This window comes from Suricata suricatta, chromosome 4 (genome assembly GCF_006229205.1).
Source record: "Suricata suricatta isolate VVHF042 chromosome 4, meerkat_22Aug2017_6uvM2_HiC, whole genome shotgun sequence".
In the NCBI taxonomy this organism is placed as follows: Eukaryota; Metazoa; Chordata; class Mammalia; order Carnivora; family Herpestidae; genus Suricata; species Suricata suricatta.
In genome coordinates, this window is record NC_043703.1 from 106,593,388 (window position 1) to 106,617,509 (window position 24,122).

The 24,122-nt window shown below is 37.6% G+C and overlaps 1 protein-coding gene and 2 pseudogenes across 3 annotated transcripts in view; 1 reads left to right on the plus strand and 2 right to left on the minus strand.

The window, feature by feature from the left end:
- The window catches only part of COMMD1 (copper metabolism domain containing 1), a 186,939-nt gene that overhangs the window by 71,268 nt on the left and 91,549 nt on the right, over window positions 1–24,122 (plus strand). For 2 of the 3 annotated variants that reach the window (XM_029937448.1, XM_029937451.1), the window contains exon 2: window positions 8,890–9,171. In XM_029937448.1, the coding sequence (XP_029793308.1) occupies window positions 8,890–9,171 (282 nt within the window). Of the gene's footprint in view, window positions 1–8,889; window positions 9,172–10,859; window positions 10,980–24,122 lie in introns of all 3 variants that reach the window. The other variant, XM_029937449.1, reaches the window with a different exon arrangement.
- LOC115289863 lies at window positions 7,911–8,682 on the minus strand (annotated as a pseudogene).
- LOC115289865 lies at window positions 14,117–14,370 on the minus strand (annotated as a pseudogene).

Genomic DNA, 24,122 nt, shown 5'->3' on the forward strand with positions numbered 1-24,122 from the left:
TGACATAATGTGGGGTCACTCAATGATTATAGTCTAGAAGCCGCAATTTTCTAATAATGCTAATATGGTTTGCATTTTTATTTTTTATTCAATTTCTGTTTCCTCTGATTTTGTAGCCTAGATTACCTTTGGCTCTGAGCCCCTTGCTCTGCAAGGCTAGATTAGGCAAACAAATCAACACTTTGGGATTGTTTTTTTATCTTTGTCTAGGAGTTCATGGTTTGTGATATACACGAGAGGATTTCGTAAAGTAAGAAATTGATGACTTTAAGTAATTCTAGACTTTAGGTTGATCTGCAGCATTTACTATTTTTGGTTTAAATAGTTGTTGATATGGTTGCAAGTGCTTTTTAGACCATGAATTCGAGGCCTTGTGTTAGCTGCTGTAATTGCAGAAATATGTAGACCCTGCTCTTATAGATTAGAATCTGTCGGGTGAAATATACTTGTAAACAGGTAATTTCATTACATTGGGGTAAGTGTAATGACAGAAATAGGGAATTTTTCGAATAGAATAGGGGGCTACTTCGGTGACTCAGTCAGTTGTGTCCTACTCTTAGTTTTGGGTCAGGTCATGATCTCGCTGTTCGTGGAATTGAGCTCCTCGTCAGGCTTGCACTGACAGTGTGGAGCCTGCTTGGAATTCTCCCCCTCTCCCCCTCTCCCCCTCTCCCCCTCTCTCCCCCTCTCCCCCTCTCCATCTCTCTGTCTCACTCAAAATAAATAAAGAAACTTAAAATACATATATATCTAAAATACAAAAAAGGAATAGAAAAGAGCTCTTACCTACCAGGGGAGGAGGAATATTGGAAAAGCCAGGCTTGAAATGAGCCTTGAATGGTGTTAGGAGTTAATCTGGGGAAGGACATTTTATCTGATGGAAATTAATATGATGGAAGGGCATTTCAGGCAGTTAGAATAACAGACAAAGGCACATACAAAGAAGTAGCCTATTAGGATTTCTGGTAGGAGAATTACAAACAGGTTAGTGCTGTGTGAATGACCAGTATGGGAAGCAGGAAGTTTATGAGGCACTAAAAGATAAGCCAGACCAGATCTTGTTGTGTTGAGCTTAGACTTTATCCTCAGTGGTTCTCAAACCTTTGAGGTCCATTGTTTCCTTCATTTAGTAAATATTTTCTAATGCCGCTTTATTATTGTTAAGTAGAATTTATTTATAGTTATAATTCATATATAATAAAACTAACATGTATCATTTCTAACAAATCAACATGATGACATAAATGTAATATAAAGTCAGGTTCTAAGGAAAATAAAATAATAAAGTAAATTGAAATATGTATTTTAAAATGTAAATGTTCAGGCGTTACTGCATCAGAACGTACAATGAATCAAACAGATACTTCTACCTCTATGTAGAATCCCTGTGAATGTGCAGCAATAAACATGGACTTTTATAGATGTATTGGTAATTCAGATACATTAGTTGGTATTGCCATTGGTAATTTTCCAAAATGTTCAACAACCTGTTTGTAAAGACCAAACTAGAGTACAAATAATACTAGTTTCATTCCTATAAAATTTGGTGTTTAATAAAACTGCAAAAAAATTTTTTTTATGAAAAAAGATTAATTTCTAGGTTCTGGTAATTATAAACAGGCTTTTCCACATAATGTTAAATGGGAAATTGCCAAGTTATATGGAACATGAGTCCATTTGCTTTGTGGGATGTTCTTGAGAGGGGGTTGGTAAACTATATCCCAGAGGTCACACTGCCTATTTTTGTATAGCTTATGAACTAAGAATGGTCTTTATATGTTTATTTATTTATATGTATATTTTAAGTTAGCAGGGTTTTTTTTTTTTTAAGTTTATTTATTTATTTTGAGAGAGACAGGGACAGGGAGCAGGGGAGAGGCAGCTCTAGAGAGAGGTAGAATCCCAAGCAGGTTCTGTACCACCAGTGTAGAGCCCAGTGCGGGGCTTGAACTCCTGAAACTGTGAGATTATGACCTGAGCCAAAATTAAGACTCGAAAGCTTAACTGACTGAATCCCAGAATGGTTTTTATATTATTTTTAGAGAATTGAGTCTATGGCCATACCGCCCTGAATGCACCTGATTTCATCTGATCTCGGAAGCTAAGCAGGATCGGGCCTGGTTAGTACTTAGATGGGAAAGTTGGACCAATAAAAAAGAGGAATATATAATAGTGATGGTAACACATTTATAGAAAGTTTGTCAACTCATTTTCTTGAGTATTGTAGAAGGCTGATCATGCCTAGATCCTACTCACTAGATGCTAACAGCACTCCAGTCACTATGAAACCAAACACAACTCCAACATTTTTCAAGTGACTTTCCAGGGCAGCACTACCTTGTTGAGGACCACTACCCTTGATGGTCAGTTTTTAATATTTTATTCCACCATGACAATAGTAATATGCATGACTTATTCCCATGTAGAGTTCTTTTGTTTGTAATTTTCTCTTTTTTCCCTTTTATTAAAGGAAACAATTAAAATGAGGCAAGAATTGGGGCACCTAGGTGGCTCAGTCAGTTGAACATCTGACTCTTGATTTCGACTCAGGTCATGATCTCATGGTTTTTGAGATCAAACCCTGCACTGGGCTTTGTGCTGACAGTGCAGAGCTTGCTTGGGATTCTCTTTCTCCCTCTCTCTCTGCCCCTCCCATACTTTCTGTCTGTCTCTCTCTCAAAATAAATAAGCATTTGAGAAAAACAAGGCAAGAATTGTTAATGTAAGGTTAACCTTGAAAACTCTCCAGTTTATACTTATAAAAGGAAATTTTTACAAACTTCAGTACTTTTACTACTAATAATAACATTACTTGTAACTTATAACTTACATAGGAATGTTTTACAGCTGGCTGATAACTGCTGTAGCAGCTCTTAGAAACCTTAAAACAGGGAAATGACAGTATCCAATTGACATTTTAGATAGATTAATTTGGTGAGGTATAGGAGATAGACTTGAGGAGGTACGAAGTACAAACCTAGCTTAGGTACAAGATGGTGGCCTCCCGAATATTCTATACTGAGTAGTAGGGACAGAGCAGAGGAGACACATTATTAGAGAATTATTTCAGATATAAAAATCAATAGAAGTTGATGAATAAAATGTAGTTCTTAGTTCTTAAAGGCTTAGTTCTTAACCTTCGTTGCTCATTAGAATTTTGGGGGATGCTTTTAAACAATGCCAATGCCTAGGCCTCATTTTAGGATTTTTAGAAATCAGAATTTCTGGGATAGAGTCTGGGAATTGATATTTTAAAAATGTACCTCATGATTCTAATGTGCAGCCAATGTTGAGAACTACTAGTTCAAGTTGTGGAGGAGAGGGAAGAATAAGGGATAAATGAGTACCAGGCTGCCAGCTAGGGCTACTGGTCGACGTAGGTGACATGCTTTAAACAGTGTCTATTCCATCGTAGCTATTCAGATATTTCTTGAATAAAGGAGCTATTCAGATATTTCTTGAATAAAGGAGGACTGATGACTCTGAACTTGAACCAAAATCAGTTTTTTATTTAATTTCTGATTATTCTAAATTTGGATGAATTGACCCCAGGATGAATTGGCCCCCCAAAAAATAATCCTGTCATAGGTAAGGTTGTATCAGGATAGATATCTTGATATAATTTGAGGAAAAGAATGATATAAATCACCAATGCTGTGAGGTGCTATTGTGAAGCAAAGTGCCAGTTGAAATAATTTGACTTGATTATAGTACATTATACAAATTGATATTTCTATTGAGTGGCTTAGATAGAGAATTTGGGTCCTCATGCCTGGCAAATAAGCAGGTATTCAATATATGTCTATTAAATTATAGACATATAATTTATCTTTCTGGTAATATCTTTACCAGTATGTTTGTCTTTCAGCCCCAGTTCTACTTCGTCTACCTATATGCTACCTCCTTTATACTCCTCTGTTTTCACTGCTACTGCCCAAGTTTGGTCAGGACTGTTGGTTCCAAATGATAGGAATATAGCTTAAACTGTCTTGAATAGTAAATTGAATTTTTTGGTACCTGTAGGCGGAAAGGATGCTGAGATAACATACAGTATTAAAGGAAGCTTTATAGGAACCAGGGCCTTGGGGATTATTCAGCAGGGATATCATTCCATTAGAACCACTCTCATCTCTGCTTGGCTTTGTTCTTTTTTATTGCAATCAGGCCTTTGCCAACAGATCAAAGATAGCTGTCTGCAACCCAGCCTCATATCCTTCTGCTTCTATGACCCCAAGACGAAAGACCATTTCTACTCCTATTCTAAATTGGGAGATTGATTTGAAACAGCTGTTGTGTCCAAAGAAAGGAGGATACTATGATTTGTCTGGTTTAGAGCTCATACCAACCCAGTGGCCAGGAGAGGATAAGGATATACCAGAGAGGAGGCAATGAAAATCTTGAGACCAACTCAGTAAATCACTCTCCTCTCCAAGGCTCCATTGCCACAGACCTTTGATGATTTTCCACTTTGGTTTATTTAGCAACTTAATATTCACAAAACAGCAATGATGATTAAATTTGAAAATTTATGGAGAAATGTAGAGTAGCATACAATTTTAGAGTAGTATTATTGTAAATGAACTATTTGAAGATGGACTACACAGCTAACATAATGCATTCATTTAACAAAATGTACTTAGTTCTTATATGGACATGCATTGTATAGTTGTAATACATCAAACCAAACCTGGCTATAAGGCATTGTGAAATTATTTAAGATTTCATCAAAGGATGAGCTAATTCGTTTTCTTGTTTTAGTATTTAGTTTAAATTTTTTATTTATTATTTTCCCATCATGGAACTCGATATTTAAGTATTAGATTCTAGTTATTGATATAGAATTTGAGTGACATGGAATTATTAACAAGTAGCTTTTCTTTTATCTTTTTAAAAAAATGTTTATTTGTTTTGAGGGACAGAGAGAACATGAGCAGGGTAGGGGGAAAGAGAGAATTCAAACAGGCTTCATGCCCAGCACAGAGCCCGATGTGCGACTCAGTCTCACGACACTGAGATCATGACCCAAGTCGAAATCAAGAATCAGGGGGCGCCTGGGTGGCTCAGTAAGTTCAGCGTCCAGCTTCAGCTCAGGTCATGATCTTGTGGTTTGTGGGTTCGAGCCCCGCATCGGGCTCTGTGCTGACAGCTAGCTCAGAGCCTGGAGCCTGCTTCGGATTCTGTATCTCCTTCTCTCTGACCCTCCCCTGCTCGCGCTGTCTCTCTTTGTCTCTCAAAAATAAGTAAAAAACATAAAAAAAGAAAGAAATCAAGAATCAGATGCTTACCCGACTGAGCCACCTAGGCACCCCAACAAGTAGCTTTTCTGATATTTGATATTCATAAAAGGAATATTTTTATTCTTTTAAAGAGCTAATTCTCATTACTGTCATTTGATGACCCTTTTTTTTTAAGGTTAATCATTTAATGTATTAACATTTTCACTTATAAACATACAATTTGCATATATAGGGAAAAATAGGTTCTGTGGACACAGAGAATAAAATAGGGAAGCAATCAGAAAACAGATCAATTCGGGGCTGGGGGGGCAGGGAACAAAACTGCATTCCATGCCTGTGTCTACATAAACTTGGGAAGGAGAAAGAAAAATGAAACAGGATCATAACTTATATAGAATCTAAACTTGAGCCATTCGTCTCAATCATAGGAACTTCTCCTTATGATCCAGGTCTTGGGTCCTGCTCTGGCCAGTTTCAGGAAGATCATCTGAAACATAGCCACTGGTTTTTCCCTTCTGTTTACAACCTAAGACCCTGAAGTTCACTCCAGTAACTAAAAAAACAATCAGCTTGGCACGTGTGCAATGTCAGTGGCCAACTTCTTCCACACATGAAAGTGAAATGCTTACTCACACCTGAACAAGTTCCTTCAACCTCATCTGACTTCTTTAGGATTACCTAAATTGAGGTGATCACAAAGCTGGCATCTACAGAAATTGGACCAAGGAAATACAGTATCTCAGCCCATCTTTATACCTACTATGCATTTCCTATATACCTACTATGCATTTCCTAGCAGCATCAAGTCACTGGACACTGAAGTTTCAGGTTCTACTATGTCTGCCCAACAGGGCTAGCCAACAGAGTGCACATACATGTGCCAAGCTTCAGTTCACACCTCCCCCTTCCATCAGAGGGGACTCTGCTTTCCAGACATTTCAGTGACATAACTCAGTACTCTGTGGTTCCAGTAACTCCAAGTTCAAAATTAATGCCCCAATACCACATTAAAAACTGTTGATGATTTTGTTAGTAAAGCATATAGCTCTTAATAATGACTATCATCTAAACAAAGCAATTCTTAACTACACAGGATGTAAATTAATCATTAAAGCAATTTTTAACCGTCAAAACCAACACTGTCACACATCACATCTGGCAGTTTTCCACCATCTCAAATATCCAAAGGGATGACGGTCAAGTGCACCTCCTTTCAACTAGAAACAGACTCTACAGTGTCAGTGAGTCCAGCAGAACTGCCCAGAAAAACAAACCTGACTGTGGTCACCATCAAGTTCGTTTGCCAGGTGGTTTCACATGGAGATCTATTTAAGTCTGCTCAGAGATGGAGTCAGTTGACCTATGAAACAAGTTGTGCATGTCACTGGCCACAGAAGATAGGAAGTGTACTTTGAGTGCTGGGCAGGAGTGTTACTGTGCTAAGCTGCCTTAGTAGAAGTACATTTTTTAAAGCATGCAGGACAGAAAACTGGACTAATTATGGGCTTTATAAATTCACATAAGGAAATAACAGAAGTGCAGGATTATGGGTTTTCCAGAGCTTCACATATAGCTGGTGCTCAAAATTACATGGTTTAAGCTTCTCTATCAGGAATAAAAACAAAGCTGGGTCCTGGCCAAGCTGGGTAGTATCTTGACAGCAGGTCATTCATGCCTTTAGGCATCATTTCCAATCTATAACCTGAGTCTCCCCCACAGCCATGGTCCCATAAGCCCCCACTATGCTTCCACCAGGGTTCCCTGAACCCTAGTGCTTGGGGGAGAGTCACAGTGCCCTAGTCCTGCACAAAACAGGTATTCAGAAGGACAGAAGAGAGGAAAAGAGCATCCCCTGCACAGTGCAATCTCTGGAGGCCTGACACAGTAACACGGTAACTATGGCTCTCGTTCCATTTTCCTCACCATTCTTTCAATACCACTTTCTCAGCAAGTAGAAAAATAAGCTATGAGTAGGCTAACGTGGCAATAAAAATACTCAGAGCAGACACTAAAACATAAGGTCGTCTCTGAATAAAGCAAATCTACCTCCACATACTTGAAACTGTTTTGCCTTCTTCAAGTTTTAAAGGATAAAACTTTGAGACTTAAGTCAATGCCTAATGTGGGATTATTTCCCAAGGATCACTACCAAACAATGAATAAAATAAAGAAGCAGCATTTAAGAGGAGGTGGGAGGGGAGTGGAAAACGGGGAGGGGGGCTGACCCTCCCCCATCATCCTGAGCAGTCAGCCTTGCTGGTCCCAGAGGTCCCAGGGATGCCACCCCACTGCCTCAGGGAGGTTCCTGGTTGCTTACAGCCCACAACTCCTGAGGTTACATGTAGCCGCTCTGATCTGAGGCTTCAAAGTTAATGTTAAACAGAAAGAAGCTGCAGTCCTCCTTGTCACACCACTCACGCATACATCACCATGTACTAGCACAACACTAAATTATCCCTTAAGCACTACACCTAACTCTGAAAAGAAAACACTATTCTAAACGGGTATGTCCAAAATAAGGTATTCCAAGAGTTCTAGAAGGAAACTCCTGGAATGAGCCAGTGCCCCAGAGAGTCCATATTTTGGCTAACAGAAGTCAGAAGCCTTCTCTACAGTACGTGTACGGACTAGTTGTAACTATGATGTCATCACTTTCAAAAGAACAACTAAAACTATTATTAAAAACATTTATCACCAACAGAAATGCCCTGCAAATCATATTATTGCACACAAAGTATCAGAAGCTATGCACGTCCAGATCTGAAGGACTCTAGAAGACCCAGAACAGAGACCCTAAGGCCATGCCGGTGGCTGCTCCGGCCAGCATGCCCAGGGCCAGATCACTGTCGCTGTCTCGATACCGCTCCCGAATGATGACTTGGTTGGCAGGCTGTTGTCCATAAAGTCCTGCATATGGGTACTGGTAGGGTACAGCATAAGCCTGTCCATTTGCAGCATAGACAACTTGAGTTCCTGGAGGGTATGCACCACTGTATGGACCATAGCCATATGTCTCAGTGGGTGGTGCGGCATAGGCTGTGTAAGGAGGAGGAGAAGCCACAGCTGTCTCATCATACAGGATTTCTGAGCCAACGTAAGCTGTGTTCGTCCTGGAATCCTGGAGTGTAAATTTCCAGGCCAAACAATCATCTGTGCTTTCTGCACAAAGACTGATAGTTTTCCCATCTCGGCAAACAATCTGCAGCATACAGTCTTTTGGCTTCCCATCTGGAGGCTGAATATCCCGACACTCATGCCCCATGCGGATGTTGATGCAGTCCACTGGCATGTGAACCTTATCCTCAACACTTGCCGAGTCTGGTCATCATAATAGATCAGGTGACCATCTGACCACAGGTCAAACCAATTCTTCTTCCAACGCTTCAAAATAGTACTTTGTCGTAGCAACCATCCACTCTTCACAAATGCCATCTTTCCACCTGAGAGCTACCGGGCAGTACCGTCGCGGAGCACCAAAGCAGGACGGTGGAACGCAAGGAGGCCGCCAAGGCTCTTCGGCTGCAAAATCTTGATGACCCTTTTTGAAAGCTTATTCAGTGAATAGAGTCATTCAAAATATGACCTGTAGTTAAGCTTTCTTTTTCTAGTTATTTACCAAATTCAAATTACATTGTATTTTATGTCTTTATAGTCTATTGCATCTGCAGACATGGATTTCAACCAGCTGGAGGCATTCTTGACTGCTCAAACCAAAAAGCAAGGTGGGATCACGTGTGATCAAGCTGCTGTCATTTCCAAATTCTGGAAAAGCCATAAGACAAAGATTCGAGAGAGCCTCATGAACCAGAGCCGTTGGGACAGTGGGCTTCGAGGCCTGAGTTGGAGAGTTGATGGCAAATCACAGTCAAGGCATTCAGCTCACATACACACCCCTGTTGCCATAATGGAGCTGGAAATAGGGAAAAGTGGACAGGTAAGTCCAACTTCAGTTAATTTACTTTTATGAACTATACTTCCCATTACATATTAGCTATATATTCAGATTGATTTTATGTTAACAGTCGTCTTTGCAGAGATAACAAAAAAAATAATAGGAAAAGACTTTGTTTCTTAGAATCCCTTTTCAGACATGAAATCATCTGAAAATTTGGATACTCCTGGTGTTGAATAGAATCTAGAAATCAGCCTCATCGTCCTGGTAGCTATCTCAGAATAACAAAATGAGCCAGTTAAGTGATTGCACAGAGAGTGGCCACTACTCCATTTTGGTTGGATCTCAGAATTCCTGGCATCTGGTCAGAATCCTTGGCATTTGGTCAGAATCTCCAAAGCAATGATAGAGATGCTAAATAAAGACCAGGAATTGAGATTAAACAACACAGAACAAAACTGTCTCACTCAGTCATCTTTATGGGCAGTCAGATATAGGAGGCATTGTATCTTAATTACAACAATGTATTGTTCCTAAAGACCCTAAGTGTGCTATATCTCTGGCCTTGAGCCCACCAATAATTTTTAATTTGATCTTGATTATTTACAAAACAGTTTCTCTTTTTCTTGCAGGTTCCATAGTCATTATAGCAGATAATTTTAACGTTTACATTGTTTTTCCTGAAGTCATTCAGTTTGTGCTTTAGATGACTGCCAGATCAGACTTTTAATGACCTGGTATGTCTTTTGGGGGTGGTGGCGGAAAGCAACAACCCATAATTAGGAAGATAAAACCCAGATCACTGAATTAGCCAACCAGATTTATTTTCAGCTGAATAATCAAATAAGTGCTTCTATTGCATTCTATAGTAGAAATTTATTTTTCTCCTAGGGATGAGAGCATTTTTTTAGCTGTCATTTTCCCTCACATATTCGTTTAAGTTTCTTAGGATTTTTCAACATTTGTAGTTCCATAATGACACTGATTTTAATTTAATATGTAGTTCCTCTTAAAAAATAATTATTTTACAAAATACATTTGGAGAATCTTTTATTTAGTTATTGTAAAATAGTGCTGTTGCTTTTATTGACTTTGGTTTCTCTGACCTTAAAGTCCATTCTCTTACCATTGAATTGTTAATATGCCTTCCTTCTACTGTTTCTAGACCAAAAACATGACAGATTAGAAAGGTCTGATAAGTACACTTGGGTATCTAAGTGTTACCAACCATTTGTCCAGGCTATTCATTTTTAATTTGGCAGTAGTTATTATTTCATTTTGTCTTTATGTATTTATCATTTGGGCAGGAATTGAAAATGTGTATCTATTTTACGACATTCTTACAAAGTTATTATACTACTTCTTTAACTTGGTATTTTCTTATTGATTGAACTCAGGTTTATAATGCGCCTTTTGATTTTAGTAACTTAAATATTTGAATAAATACCTGAATTTATTGGATACTGCTATGGGGATTTTAGAATCTACTTTAAAATATTTAAAATATTGTCTTTGATCTTGTTACCCTAAGTGACATTCTACTGTGTATGTGTGTATGTGTAGAATGACTTTGTCAATCAGTAAATCACTACAAATGATTTATTGGCTAGCTTCAGGGATATTTTGTGATCAATTAGAGCAGGTTGGTAAACTCTTTTTTAAGTGGCCAGATATTTTATGCTTGACAACCCTATGGTTTCTGTCATAAATACTCATCTTTGTTGTTGTAGCTCAAAAGCAGCCACAGACAGTATATAAATAAATGGACATTGTTGTTTCCAGAAAGTTTATCTACTATAGTGTAATCAACAGTTCTTAGAAGTCAGAGAGTCCATAAGCACTTATCTAAGGTGAGTTACACAGGTGAGGTAGTATATCCCCATTTTCTATAGAAGGTATCTGAGAAGGTATCTGACTTGTTTTAGACAGAGCTAATGTGGTAAAATAGAAATCACTAAATTGATTTTTTCCAAAAACCATTGACACCAACATTTAGGAACTTTTGTTAGCTTCTCACAATATTCTGTGCCAAAAACACAAGTTAGTAATACAATATGGCAGTCAACAGTATTGGTAGGAATATTGCTCAGCAATAGAAAGGAAAGAACTTTTGATGAACACAACGAAATGGTTGATTATCAAAGTTATTTGCTGTGTGAAATAAGCCAGATACAGACTTTTTTTTGTCACAGTGTATGATTTCATGCATATAAAATCCTAGAAAATGCAAAGTAATAGTAACAAAGTGTATGCCTAGGTTAAGAGTAGAGGGATGGATGGGTTAGATTACAAAGGAGTGTGTGAAAACGTGTAAAAGTGATAAAAATATTTACGTTAATTGTGGCAGCAGTTTCATGGGTGTATGCATATGTCAAAACTTATAAAATTGTATACTTTAAATGTGTACTATATTGTACATTACTTATACTTCAAAGCTTTTTATTTAAAAAGTGGTCACTGTTGGAGCACCTGGGTGGCTCAGTCAGTTAAGCACCTGACTCTTAATTTCAGATCAGGTCATGATCTTGTGATATTGAGCCCCATGTTGGGCTCTGTGCTGGGCGTGGATCCTGCTTAAGATTCTCTCTTTGCCTCGTTCGTACTCTTTCTGTCTGTCTCTGTCTCAAAAAACAAAAAAGAAAATTGATTACTGTGAAAATGATTGAAATTTCTCTTTAACCCACAAAATACTTTGAATGCAAATATATCCTTAAGTTAAGAAAAGTTGTAAAGAAAGAAGTAAACAATGATATAACCTAGACTGGCAATAACATATACAGCCCCAATCCTATAGGAAATGTTTTTGTGAGATCTGGATCCTTGGTTAGTTCTTCTGTTGGCTTCTAAGTGATTATTATTTATAAAGTAACCCACTATATAAAATTTCCAGTTTTTAGAACATCTGTAGGCAACAAAGTCAGTTATTTTCATATGTAGACATTGAATGAACTTGTGAGAGAGAATTGATGATTCTAGGATACTAAGAGGTTGCTTCCAAGAAGAATGACCAACTTTTTTGAACTGTGTGTATGTGCGCACGCATGTATGTGTATTCATATACCCGAAAACAACTAAATTACTGTCTTCAGTTTATGTCATTTTAAATCTGTCGTTCTCAAAAATGGCTACACATAAGAATCACCTGTGGAGTTTTAAGATTTTTCATGCTTAGGACAGTGCTCAAACCAGTTAAATAAAAATCTATGAGGATGGGACCTGGGCATCAGTATTTTTTAAAGCTTGTGATCCCAGTATTTATGTAGAGTTGAGGTAGCCAAATAATCTGGTTTGAAGTGTAAATAGAGCTTGGTATCAAATTTTTATAGTGAGAATTCAATATATGTCAACATATTTCTACTTAACCACAATTTATGGAGTGCCTGGGGACTCTTTTTAGGGAACTAGATGCAGTAGTAGTGGGTTTTTTGTCTTCCCTTCTCTATTTAAATTGCTGTCTCCTGCTCAGTTTGTCTGCATTACTTCTCACCTTGGCCCAAAAAGTACATTTGACCATCTATGGCCACGTATGTATGTGCATTGACTTTTTAAAATTAATACAATATAAAATAGTTTTGAGATATGAGGAAGCCAAAGTAATAGATAAGTAACTAAAGCAGTATACATTTATGGAAATCTGAAGAGATAGAGAAAGAGTATGCACTTGTGACCTAATTACTTATAGTGAATATTTTTCTTTAGCAGAAATAAAAAATTTTGCAACAATAAAACATTAACTCAGTGATAACCATACACAGAACATTTTGAGAAAGGAAAGAACATCAAATGCTCTACTTGTGTGATTGAGAGCCTATCATATTTAGTCACAAATCACTTAGGGTCTCCAACCCTTGAGGACTATTGAAATCCAGTATGTATCTTTAGAAAAGTTTTGTTATTTTATGTACTTAGTTAATTCCATGTTGTTTTCTTTCCTGGAACTTAAATAGAGATTACCATAGAAAGTTTTGTTTTTTTAAATAGTAACTTTTAGGGGGATAATTTATATATTTGGTGGAGTCTCATTTATGGTTTTTTTTTTAAAGACTGAATTTTGATATTTTATGAAGATGTACTGATTTTTCTTTTGTGACTTTTGTTTTTTGTTGATTTATTTTTCTTATTAATCTCTACACTCAGCGTGGGGTTCAAACTCACAACCCTGAGATCAAGTGCTCCATGCTCTTTCGACTGTGCCAGCCAGGCAGCCTTCTTTTGCGACTTCTTGTTTTCAAGACCAATAAGACATTTTGTAAGGAAACACTAAGCTACAACCTCAGTGCTCAACTATTTAGTAATAAAGCTCAAATAAAAATTGTCCTTTCAAATACATTTTGGGGTGCCTTTTTTTAAATGGCTAATGTTTTTGCTGTTTTTAGACTAGGTTTTAGTGTTCCAGGCACTCCCCTAGTTATGTGTGCGTTTTCAGCAGACATAGGAAAGAAGATGGATAGACTGCATTTTGACTGATCTGTTTTTCTGACCAACTTATTTTATGTTCAGTCTTGTCATTTATATGCAGGTAGAATAAGACTATAATGATATACTCACTCTAATTTACAGAATGAAAATAGTTTAGACTCTGGCTTAAAAAGCCAGCATTTGGCTGAAGGAGTAAACATCTAATCTCAAAGGAAGTATTCACTTATATTTAATTTCCACAATTCCTTTTAAAACTAAATGCACTGATGATCTTGTGTAATTCTGGCTAATAAGGAGTAAGAACATGCTAAAACCTATGATTAATAAGCAGGGTTTTTTTTGAGGAGTCCCATTTATTGAATAATTATTGTGAACAGCATGGAATTTCTGAATTCCAAATAAATAAATTTTACTTTCTGAACATTTGATCTGTTACTTTTTAGAACCAACAGGCTTAGTAACAGTCTCAAGTTGACCTGACAATGGCTGACAACCTTCCGCCACTGGCCTTTCATATCTACTTAATAACAAGACCTTTGCTGCTGCTGTCATTTTTCCAGGGGATGGCCTACTGCTCTCCTTTCTGTACAGTCTGGGCAAACTGACTGGTGATAGATAGCAAGAGTAGTGTCAGTGAAGCAGCCCACACAGTAGAGAGACAGTTTTCAGTGCCAGTGTCTAGGTGAGTCCCTGGCTTCTCCACACATTTATCCCAGTAGCTCCATGAAGGGATGCGCCTATGCAGTGAACCGTGTGCGCCTTCTGTTCAGCTGCCACCAGGCGCTGCGACTCTGCTTCGTCTGCCTCACCCAGCTCTGCCATTGTCCACCTCAAGCTTGGCCAGTAAAAACCAATTTCTGCTGAGCTCTGTTATGCACCACCGTAGCTTCACAAGCTTGAGCACTGCCCCCAGAACTCCCTGCTTTGAGTCAGAGAAGAAGCCAAGTTTAAAATACACACACATTCCCTCTCTGGCCCTTTCTTTCTCCCTTACATAGAAACATATGTACATATGTACAGTTTATGTGTGTGTATGTAAATATATGGAAGAATTTAAGAAATTAAGAAATATAAAGATAGGATACAGGATGAATAAAATGCCGTTGTATTTTATCAATGCTCAGTCACCATTTTAAGATCATGTTGCTTTACTCCAAATAGCTACCAAGGGGAGCTTAGCTATCTCATTTGGTTATATTAGCTGTAATGGTTGGCCTATTTCTGATAATTCTTGTAAGCTTGATTTTCATTTTCAGCAATGTAATAAAGGAAAGCTTCCAGAGAAATTAGTGAAGCTAACTTAATAAACAAACCCCTTTGCCAGTAGGGACTGGTGAAATTCAACAGTTTGCAGGATAACTGAATCAGTTTAGAATGCATTTTCAAAATAAATGTTTTGTTTGATATTTTATATCTGGTTTAGAACATGAAGTTTATTTAAACTTTAGTTCTGAATGGACCAACCCTTTTTTGTAGCTATAAGATGTGTTTCTTAATAGTTTGTGTTTTAGGAGTGCCTGGGTGGGTAGTCAGTTAAGCATCCAACTTCAGCTCAGTTCATGATCTCACTGTTCGCGGGTTCAAGCCCCATGTCAGACTCTGCTGACAGCTCAGAGCCTGGAGCCTGCTTCGGGTTCTGTGTCTCTCTCTCCCGCTCCCCTGCTCATGCTCTTTCTCTCTGTTTCTTTCAAAAATAAGTAAAATAAACATAAAAGTTTGTGTTCTAAAGTTGAGATCCTAAATTTATAGTTTCAGTATATAATTTATAGAAGACAATGCCTAAAGTCTATAACCACATAGAAAAGAAAGAGAGTAAGAAATTTTGTCTCCCTTGAAAGCTATTGTGAAACATACTGTTCATATTTGCTAAAAAACAAACGTGAAGATCCAAAACTTAATATTTAAATACTGACTAACTCTGAATTAGCTATTTACAAAAATACCTGATACAGAAGGAAGTGTTTACCATAAAAGGAAAAAAAGATGCTACAAAACCCTGTTTAACATTACTAATTAGAATGGATATTACATAACAGAGGATATGTAATAGTTAATGGGGAGAAATATAAGTTTAAAGTTGTTATCTAATTATGAAAGATTAAAATCAGCATTATCTAGTAGCTGATAATTCACCAGTTGAAAAGTAGACATTTTGAGTATATTTTATATATTGTACTTCTTATTGTATAATAGGAAGTAGTATTTCATATTTTTGATGTGTTAAATATTAGTTTGCTCCACTTTTAATCTAGTACTTGGTTTTTCTTAGCCCAGTCTTTGTTGAAAAATTTATATAATGTTTTGCATTTATTTTGATCTAAGTAATAGCCTCTTGAGATTTCAGTTACTTATGAGCAACATTTGACATACTTGAATTCTCTTCTCATTTTTTTCTTTTTTAATGTTTGTTTATTTTTGAGAGACAGAGCATGAAGAGGGGAAGGGCAGAGAGAGAGCAGGAGACACAGAATCTGAAGCAGGCTCCAGGCTTCGAGCTGTCAGCACAGAGCCCGATGCAGGGCTCGAACTCATGGACCGTGAGATCATGACCTGAGTTGAAGTCGGCCACTTAACTGACTGAGTTACCAGGCATCCCTTGAATTCTTTTCTTTAAAACACTTGTTCTTCCAGGATACTACATTTGCCTAATTTTCCTCCTAGCTTCCTAGTCTGCTCTTTTCTTCCCCCTTTTTAGATATCTTTTGCTGATTCCGTCTCATTTCCCCAATATCTGAAAGTTGGAGTGTCCCTGGCCTTAAGTCCTTGGTCCTCTTTTTCTATCTGCAACACTTTTCCTAGGTGATCTTATCCATTTTCATGGATTTAAATACCATCTGATGCTAACAATTCCTTAATTATATCTTCACACTGGATTCCTTGCCTAAATTCCAGGTATATTTGTGATCTACTTGAGAATTCTATCTAAATGTGAAAAGGGTATCAAAAATTGAGGGGTGTCTGAGTGGCCCAGTCGGTTAAGTATCCAACATTGGCTCCGGTCATGATCTCGCAGTTTGTGAGTTTGAGCCCCCTGTTGGGCTCTATGCTGACTGCTCAGAACTTAGAGCCTGTGTCAGAATCTGTGACTTCCTCTCTCTCTCTCTCTCTCTCTCTCTCTCTCTCTCTCTCTCTCTCTCCCCTGTGCATGCTCTGTCTCTCTCTGTCTCTCAAAAAAATAAATAAACATTAAAAAAATTTTTTTTTAAATTGACTACACCCCAAACTAAGTTCCTTATATGCCTCCCAAACCTATTCCTCTTTCATTTTCCACATCTTAGTCAGAGGTCCATTCTTTCAGTTTATATCCTCTCTTACATCCACATCCAGTCCATCATCAAATCCTGCTGGATTTAATTTTAAAATATAGCTAAAACATTACTACTTCACATTACCCACACTCCTCTGTTCAGATAACCAACACTTCTCTCCTAGATTATAGTAACATCCTCTCAACATCTGCTCTTTAACTTATTCTCAACACACAGTCGTATGTCAGCAGAGTGTCTCAAAGTGTAAGATAAATCATTGTATTCATGGTTCTCATCTGTAGTGACTTCCTATCACAATCAGATTAATAGCTGTCTCCTTTATTCCTTTTTCTCTAACTAGACCCTGTTGTCTCCTTGCTGATTCCTGGAATATAGCAGGCATGCTGCTTCTTTAGGTACATTTGTTGGTCCCTCTTTCTGGATTGATCTTCCTTTAAATATCTGCAATACTGACCTTTCCACTTTCCTGACATCTTATTTTTCTATTTTTTATTTTTAATTCTCATTCTCATTAAGGTTTTCACTGACCAGCCACCTCTCTAAAAGTTCAGTTCTCCAGGGATGCCTGAGTGGCTCAGTCAGTTAAACATCTGACTCTTGATTGTGGCTCTGGTCATAATCTTGGAGCCCTGTGTTAGGCTCCATGCTGTCAGTGTGGAGCCTTCTTAGGATTCTCTCCCTCTCTCCCTCTCTCCCTCTCCCTCTCCCTCTCCCTCTCCCTCTCTCTGTTCCTCTTTAGTTCTCGTGCACACACACACTCTTTCTCAAAATAAACATTTTAAAAAATGTTTCTCTTAAAAAAAATTTAGTCCTCCACTTCCTGCTTTATTTTTAAAAATGTTATTGAGCTATAATATCCATACAATAAACTGTATCCATTTGAAGTGTCCGATATGATTAATTTTGGCTGGCGTATACACTTAACCAAACTACCACTATAGTCAAGAGACAGAATGTGTTCATCATCGGTCCCCAAAGTTTCATTGTGCCCCTTTATAGAATTTCTCCACCCCAATTCCCAGACAACCCCTGATCTATCTTTTGTTGTTATCATAGATTAATTTTTTCTCTTCTCTTCATGCCACTTATTACTACCATACTATATATTTTTATTTTACTTACTAATCTTGCCTGTACTCTTCATTAGCATATAAGAGGGCAAGGATTTTTACTGTTTTGTTCACTGATGTGTCCTAATGGTCTAGGAAGCTGCCTGGCACCTGATGTTCAGTAAATATTTGTTGAATGAATAAGTGATTCACATAATCCACTATTTACTAAGCATCTACCATGTCTTCAACACTGTGTAGGTGTTGGGGATATATCAGTGAACAACACAGAGAAGGCTTTTATCTTAGGGAGCTGATAGAAAAAGAGTAGCAATTAGTGTAAGAAAGTATATCAGGTTGAAGAACCTTACCAAAGCTCAGAAGAGGGAATGGCCCTTTTTGTCCAGAAAGTTGAGGAAGGTAGTTCTGAGGAGGTAACATTTGCATATGACTTCTCAGACAACTTCAACTCTCCTATTCAGAGCTGAAAGTCATGAACGAAGAGAAGTTGGTACAGGCAGTATGAATTCTTTAGAGTTTATGAACACAGCCCTTGAATTTGACAGGTGTGACCTTTGGTAGGATTTAGTACAGGTTTCTGATGCTAATCATTTCTTTCTCTCTCTCTCTTTCTTTCTTTCTTTCTTTCTTCCTTCCTTCCTTCCTTCCTTCCTTCCTTCCTCCCTCCCTCCCTCCCTCCCTTCCTTCCTTCCTTCCTTTCTTACTACTTCCCACCTGTTATTTTTTAGTTTCTTAACCCACAGGCAGAAAGAAGTAGCAAGAAGTAAATTGGCAGAAAAATTATTGTAAGCAAAAGCAAGACTCATTTAGTGATGTGGTCTCAGTGTCATTGAATATCAGACTCACCCAGGGAGCTTTACAAAATTAGGGATGCCCATGGGACACCTGGGTGGCTCAGTCTGTTGAGCATCTGACTTCGGCTCAGGTCATGATCTCATGGTTCATGAGTTTGAGCCCTGCATCCTGCTCTGTGCTCTGCACTTTCAGTGCAGAGCTTGCCTGGGATTCTCTGTGTTCCTTTCTTTCTGCTTCCCTCACCTCATGCGCTCTCGTTCTCTCTCTTGCACTCTCTCTCTCTTTCTCACAACAAACAGGGGTGCCCAGGTGCCCAGATCCTACTTCAGAGTAAGGGGCTACTGTCTTAGCTTGAGTGAGGAAAGGCTTTTCTAAGGAGGCAGGCTGATTTAGGAGCACAAAATAGAGAGGGAACAGCTAAGGTACAAGAAGTTGGTTTTGGTAAGAAATTTTTATTTTTATTCTAAGTACAATAGGATACCATTGGAAGGTGTCAAACAAAAGAATGATGCAATTTGATTTATGGTCTTATAGATTCACTTTGATTTACGTATGAAGGATGTATTTTAGTACATTCCAGAGTGAAACCATGATACCAAGACCCCCTGCCCCCCCACAAATCACTAAGATTGGAATTGTTTTTTTGCACGTTAAAAGCAATTCTCTATTTTTGCTTCCAAATTTCTGTGATAATATTTAGGTAAAATGAGATCTCAAAGAAAAAAATAAAACAAAATCCAAAAATCTCCCTCCTTCAATATGTTGGCAAGGCTAAATATCCAGAATGAACAGAGCCAAAATTCATACTGCACTTCCAAATGGAGTTATATAGTCTTCTGACAATCTCTACTCCACATTTCCACCTCTGCCCCACAATTTTGACAGTTCTCTTCCTTTTTAAATTTTATTGTAACATGTTCCAAAATTTGTCAAGCCCAGGGATAACTAATAAAAATCAGTATTGTGCCAAAGGAAAAAAAAAATGAAGTGAAGAACACTTAGAGGTGTTGTAGTGGTCCAGATCAGGTGATATTAACAAGGAAGGTGGAGATAATTTTAGCAGGCAAGGTGGAAAGAAGTGAGCAGACAGAAGAAGTGTTTTGAATGCAGATGAGATACTTTGAGATGAGTTGGAAAAGGAAAGAAAGTGAGGAATTAGAGATACCTCTGGGTTTTTTTTTTTTTGCATAAATATGTTAGTATAAATTGGTGATTATGGTTTAACAGTCTTATTGCCAAGTTGACCATCCAATATACAACTTGAGTTTTTTAATAACTATAATTAGACCTTCCACTTGGGGAAAACATAAATAAAAATTTAATGTCTGACCACTGAGAAAATGCTGCTTGTGCTAAAGTAATTTTATTTTTAAACTCCAAATTTATAGAGATGCATTTGGGTTTCCTAAACTTAAACTTTTCCTAATAAACTTTCAAAGAAACCATTGTTTCTTAAGATGTGTCCTTTTCTGTGTGTCTATTATACTTCAATAAAACAATTTAAAGAGGGAGAGAGAGATTTGAGTGTTTGGATTTGTAAGCTCATTGACCCTGGGAGAATGGGGCTTTGCCACTGCTGAAGTCCTCAGCTTCTGACTCGTCGCCTGCCAACAGCTGGCCCCTGGTGTTGGACTTCATTCAGATTGTTGCTGTTCAGACTCTCTGGTTCTATTCTTGAGGACAGATAGGGTGCTTGAAAGGAAGCCAGGAAACCAGGCCTTAATAGGACTTGGAAATAATTTTAGATGTAAGTTCTTTGCGCTAAGCTCAGAGTGACAATGTATCCTGCTCAGCACTGTTCAAACTGCTAGTGTTTTTTCTAGGTTTTGTATCCTGGCTGCTTGGCTGTGGGCTTCATTCCATGTATGCCACCGCTCTACTGCCAACACGAGGGTAGAAGGCCTCTGGCCCAAACTAATTCTTAGCTCTTGTTTTTTACTGTACAAAATATACATAACATAAAATTGATCGTTTAACCACTTTTAAGTGTAGAGTTCAGTGGTAGTAAGCACATTCACAATGTTGTATAACTTTTTCATCATCCTCAAACGGGAATTTTACATCCATTAAACAGTAATTCCCCATTCCTACCTCTCTCCGGCCCTTAGCAATGTCTTTTTACTTTGTGTGTCTGTAAATTTCCCTATTCTAGCTACATCATATAAGTGGAATCATAGAATATTTGCCCTTTGTCTGGCTTATTTTGCTTAGTATAATATTTTAAGGTTCATCTCTGTTACAAGATGTGTCAGATTTTCATTCCTTTTAAAGGAATTATGTATATACATGTATATGTATATACCAGATTTTATTTATCCATTAGTAGAGTGATGGATATTTGACTTCTTTCCATGTATTGGTTATTGTGAATAATGCTGCTATGGACATGGATGTACAAAAATCTATTTGAATCCTGCTTTTAATTCTTTTGGGTGTATACCTGGTAGTGAAATTGTTGGATCATATGTTGATGTTGTTGAGGAACTACCAAACTATTTTTTACAATGGCTGCACTATTTTACATTCTTTCCAGCAATGCATACGTATTCCAGACTTTGCACATCCTTGTCTGTTGTCCATCTGTCTGTCCGTCTGTCCTTCCTTTTCTTAATAAATCGCCATCCAGATGGGTGTGAAGTGGTATTGTGGTTTTGATCCCCTAATGATTAGTGATGTTAAACATCTTTTTATATGCTAATCTGCCATTTGTAAATTTTCTTTGGAGAAGTATCTGTTCAAATCCTTTGCCCATTTTTTAACCTTTTGTTGTTGTTGTTGCTTTTGGTGTTATTATCGAGTTGTAGGAGTTCCTTATATATATTCTGGGTATCAGTCCCTTACAGATATATGATTTGCAAATATTCTCTCACATTCAGTTGGTTTCCTTTTCACTTTTTAGGTAGTATCCTTTGATGCACAATTTTTAAAAAATGTTTATTTTTGAGAGAGAGAGAGAGAGAGAGAGAGAGAATGCACGCATGAGTGGGGGAAGGGCAGAGAAAGGGAGAGAGAGAATCCCAAGCGGGCTCTGCATTGGCAGCACAGAGCCTGATACAGGGCTCCATCCTGCAAAGCCATGCTATCATGATCTGAGCCAAAATCAAGAGTCGGATGCTCAACTGACTGAGTTACCCAGGTGCCCCTGATGTATAAATTTTATTTTTATTTTAATATAGTCCAATTTATCTATTTTTCTTTTGTTCCTATGCTTTTGGTATAATATCTAAGACATACTTGCCAAATTCAGTGTCATGAAACTTTTCCCCCTATGTTTTAGCTCCTACATTTAAGTTTTTGATCATTTTTGGGTTAATTTTTTATATATGGTATAAGGCCATTCTTAGCACTTTTGTGTGGATTTTTAAAAGTGATTTCTCAGTTGGAATAGAGAAAGTGGGACTCTTGAACTTGGAAGCTAAGTTTCAGGTTTCTCATTTTTCTGAACTTTCTTGATAGCTCTGTGTGTAATTAATTAAAGAGAGCTTAGCAGTATCACTCAAGATGCAGGTAGCAATAAATGATGAGTGGTAGTCACTAGGAACGAGCTCAGATTAACTGCCAAATAAGTTCATCTTTCTTTTTATTGCCAGGGTTATTAACATAAGTAGATTAGAGGAAGTCAGTAACAAAGGAAGTATAGCTGAATTTTAATAAGTCATTTGATAGTCTTGTGAATACAGTAGAGAAGCACGAACTGAATTATGATGATAAAGCTAGTGAGTACATAGCTAAATGAGTGGTCACATCCAAACGGTATTGATCACAAAATGAGTTTGATTGGTGATACCTTCCCTTCATACACTCTCTTAGTCTAAAGAAAATAGCCTTGTCTTCTAAGAATGTAATTTAAGGCTTCCATGCCCAATTACCTATATATATTATACAGTCTAGCCAAGCAGAACTCTATTTTCTATATACATATAGCTTTTCTTGTTGCTGTTTGGAATGTACTTTATCCACTTCCTATTTTCATGTGGTAAAATCTTTTCTCTTCTTCACAGTCCGTATTACTGAATACCTCTGTCATGATTTCCTCTCCAATTATGTCAACTGGCTCTGATAATCTGAATTCTCAGGATATTTTGAACTTTAGTTTACCATTTGATACAACATAGATTTAAAAGAAGAAACATGGGGTACCAGGGTGGCTCTGTCCGTTAAGCTTTTGACTTTGGTTCAGGTCATGATCTCAGTTTTGAGTTTGAGCCCTGTGACAGGCTCTATGCGGACAACTCAAAGCCTGGAGCCTGCTTTGGATTTTGTGTCCTCCCACCCCCACACCACCCCCTTTCCTCGCCTGCTCATGTTTTGTCTCTCTCTTCTTCCAAGATAAACATTAAAAAAATTTTTTTAAAGAAAAACAAAGCATGTGTATTATTGTCTAAATTAAGCAAAAAAAAGTTATGTGAGTTATATACTTAGGAAGGCCAAATATGTTTCCTGGGTTTAGATATCTCTTGGCTTTATTCATCTTATTCTATAAACATCATGGAGGTAACATGATGGTTATCAGGCACAGACTCATCTTTTCAGCTTAGCAATACCAGTGGGGAAAGAGAGGCTTCTCTCTTCCCATTATATATATGTGTTGATTAAAGACTGATCCTTATTTTTCCTGCTTAGGTCACATGGCTACCCATGGAGAAGTCACTCTTCATAGGAATTAGGGTAATTTAAGCTTAAAGTATTTGTTCAGCTCTTTGACAAGGATAAGGTAAGGTGTAGATTGACAGCTGATACTATACAGAATAAGGGAGTAGGTAGATTCACAAAGAAATTAGACATACTGCAGAAACAAAACCAATTTTATGTCCATTACATTGTCTTATTAGTTTATATCTTCAAGAAATATACAATTTATCATTAATATTAGTATCCTTTAAAGTGTCAAAATATTAAATAGGTATTACATATATTTTTGAATGATTAATAAGGGAGAGAATCCATATATTAGTTATCTACTGCTACATAGCAGTAGATAATTTTAGACCCCTAAAATAGGGGCTTACAACTAACATTTATTATCTCATGTAGGAGTTGGAATAGGGATTTGGGAGGAGCTTAGCTAAGTGATTCTATCTCATAGTTCCTATTGAGTTCCTATTGGCCAGAGTTGTAGCCATCCCAAGGATTGACTGGGGCTATAGGATCTGTATCTAGGTTCACTCATGAGGCCTCAGTTACTTTCTGGTTGTTGGCCATAGAGTGACATAGAAACTGGTTTCTTCCATAGTGAGTGATCCAAGGAAGAAAAACCAAGTAGGAAGCCACAGTGCCTTGTATGACTTACTGGTACATCATTACTTTTGTTTAAAAACAAAAAAAAGTAGGGGTGCTCAGGTGGCTCAATTGGTTAAATGCCTGACTTCGACCCAGGTCATGATCTCACGGTTTGTGAATTTGAGCTTTGCATCAGGCTGTCTGCTGTCAGCACAAGAGC